The 2,181-nt window shown below is 52.2% G+C and overlaps 1 protein-coding gene across 2 annotated transcripts; it reads right to left on the bottom strand.

The window, feature by feature from the left end:
* LOC120644828 (carboxypeptidase Y-like) lies at window positions 1-2,077 on the bottom strand. 2 transcript variants are annotated; one of them, XM_039921551.1, is made up of 3 exons: window positions 1,871-2,077; window positions 1,373-1,791; window positions 1-1,174 (listed from the first exon to the last, which is right to left on the bottom strand). In XM_039921551.1, exons 2-3 carry the CDS (start codon window positions 1,787-1,789, stop codon window positions 554-556), a joined length of 1,038 nt encoding a protein of 345 aa, XP_039777485.1. In that variant the 5' UTR covers window positions 1,790-1,791; window positions 1,871-2,077; the 3' UTR covers window positions 1-553. The 2 variants fall into 2 exon arrangements, with proteins under 2 accessions (XP_039777485.1, XP_039777484.1); XM_039921550.1 differs by having other exon boundaries at window positions 1,373-2,075.
* Window positions 2,078-2,181: the final 104 nt, after the last annotated feature.

Here is a 2,181-nt window from a genome sequence, read left to right as displayed (position 1 = left end):
TTTCACGTAGCAAGTACATCACATAATAAGTTTTGATAAATAATAGAAAGATACAACATATAATAAAAGGTGAATGAAAAGCAACAAGAAAATCAGTCAGATTTCTCCACCTCTTCACCATTTCACTAAAACAACGCAAATCTTGATACAGTGACATCCATAGAAAAACTGAGTGAAAATATGGTATATAATCATCCAGGGGATATTTAAAATTTTCATCCACCATTTGCATCCATCACCTGCTTTGTGCAGGTGGGTCTTGGGCTTTAGATGTTCACCCATTGGCCATTTCCAGCCTAATGTGCAGGTGTCTTGGCCCTCTGCTTTACTCCCATTTTGGTCCTCTCATGTGCAGGTGTCTCATGCCTCCAATGTTCCCGGGTATCGTGCCTCCAATGTTTAGGTGTGTCGGACCTCCGGCGTTCAGGACACGTGGGCCGACAATGTTCAGGTGTCTTGGCCCTACGATGTTCAGAATCCGTGGTGGTCCGTCGATGTTCAGGTGTCTTGGCCCTCCGATGATGTTCAGGTGTCTTTGGCCCTCCGATGATGTTCAGGTGTGTGTCTTGGTCCTACGATGTTCAGAATCCGCGGTGGTCCGTCGATGTTCAGGTGTCTTGGCCCTCCGATGATGTTCAGGTGTCTTGGCCCTCCGATGATGTTCAGGTGTCTTGGTCCTATGATGTTCAGAATCCGCGGTGGTCCGTCGATGTTCAGGTGTCTTGGCCCTCCGATGATGTTCAGGTGTCTTGGTCCTATGATGTTCAGAATCCGTGGTGGTCCGTCGATGTTCAGGTGTCTTGGCCCTCCGATGTTCAGGTGTCTTGGTCCTACGATGTTCAGAATCCGTGGTGGTCCGTCGATGTTCAAGTGTCTTGGCCCTCCGATGATGTTCAGGTGTCTTGGCCCTCCGATGATGTTCAGAATCCGTGGTGGTCCGTCGATGTTCAGGTGTCTTGGCCCTCCGATGATGTTCAGGTGTCTTGGTCCTATGATGTTCAGAATCCATGGTGGTCCGTCGATGTTCAGGTGTCTTGGCCCTCTGATGATGTTCAGGTGTCTTGGTCCTACGATGTTCAGAATCCGTGGTGATCCGTTGATGTTCGGGCGTCTTGCCCTGACCATGTCCATGCGCGCCATGCTTCTGGTGTGCTGGCGTCTCATGCCTCCGATGCTGAACATGGACCAGACAGGTTTACACATAGGAGCAGAACACAACACATAGCAACAAGACGAACATTAATTATATACTACTCCGTACTTTACCAGGGAGGGATTATAGTTTAGTACATGTCAGTTTCAATACTACTACTTGTCATACTCATACGAGAGGTGCATGCAGGCAGGTGATTAAGGAAGGAAGGAATGGGACCTGATCAAGCTGCCGCTGGCCATGGTGGTGATGAGTGTCGGGCGCCATGTGGGCATTGATAGCGAAGGTCGCCATGGACAGCTCCTGCAGGATGTCCTGCTTGACCTGGCGCAGCTGGCTGGACAGGTCCTCCGCCCTGAGGACGCGCTGCACGAAGCCCTGGTCCTCCTGGCAGGCCCTGACGAGCTCGAGCGCGCGCCGGAGCGTCTTCTTCAGGTTGCCCAGCGCACGGCCCACCGCGGAGCCCTTGTCCGCCAACCCCTTCCTCTGCAGGACCATCAGGCTGTCCCTGGCTATGCTCACCTGCGTCTGGACGTCCTTGCACTGGTCGATGTTCCTCTGCGCCGTGCCGACGGCCTCGCTGATCGCCAGGGCGATCCTCACGATCGTCTCCACGCTGGCTACCGGATCGGCCATCCCTGATGAACAATGCAACAGTAATCTACAAGAACGCAGAACTGATGGATACACACGCAGCCAATCAGCTCAAATGGGTACCTATCGATCGAAAAGCTTTGATTTTGCTGGGGATCGATCGGAGCGCAACTTATAGCCGGCTCTTGCTCTGGGGCTGGGGATCGAAAAACTTTAATCTTGCCTCTGGATGAAGAAAGTTGTCTACTCGTCTTCGCAAGAAGGAACTGACCCGGCAGCTGCCTCCCCAATGCCGCGACGGCCGACGTGGCCTTTTCTAGTTTGACTCCCTGACCAGGAGCACAAGAATCAAGAATGGTCGCTATCTTTGACCACGTGAACTTGGCAGATCATATCATGGAGTAGCCAGCAGCGACGAGGAACAATAGTGCTAC

The sequence above is a fragment of the Panicum virgatum genome, chromosome 8K (genome assembly GCF_016808335.1).
Source record: "Panicum virgatum strain AP13 chromosome 8K, P.virgatum_v5, whole genome shotgun sequence".
Taxonomy (NCBI): domain Eukaryota; kingdom Viridiplantae; phylum Streptophyta; class Magnoliopsida; order Poales; family Poaceae; genus Panicum; species Panicum virgatum.
This window is presented reverse-complemented; position numbering and strand designations above follow the sequence as displayed.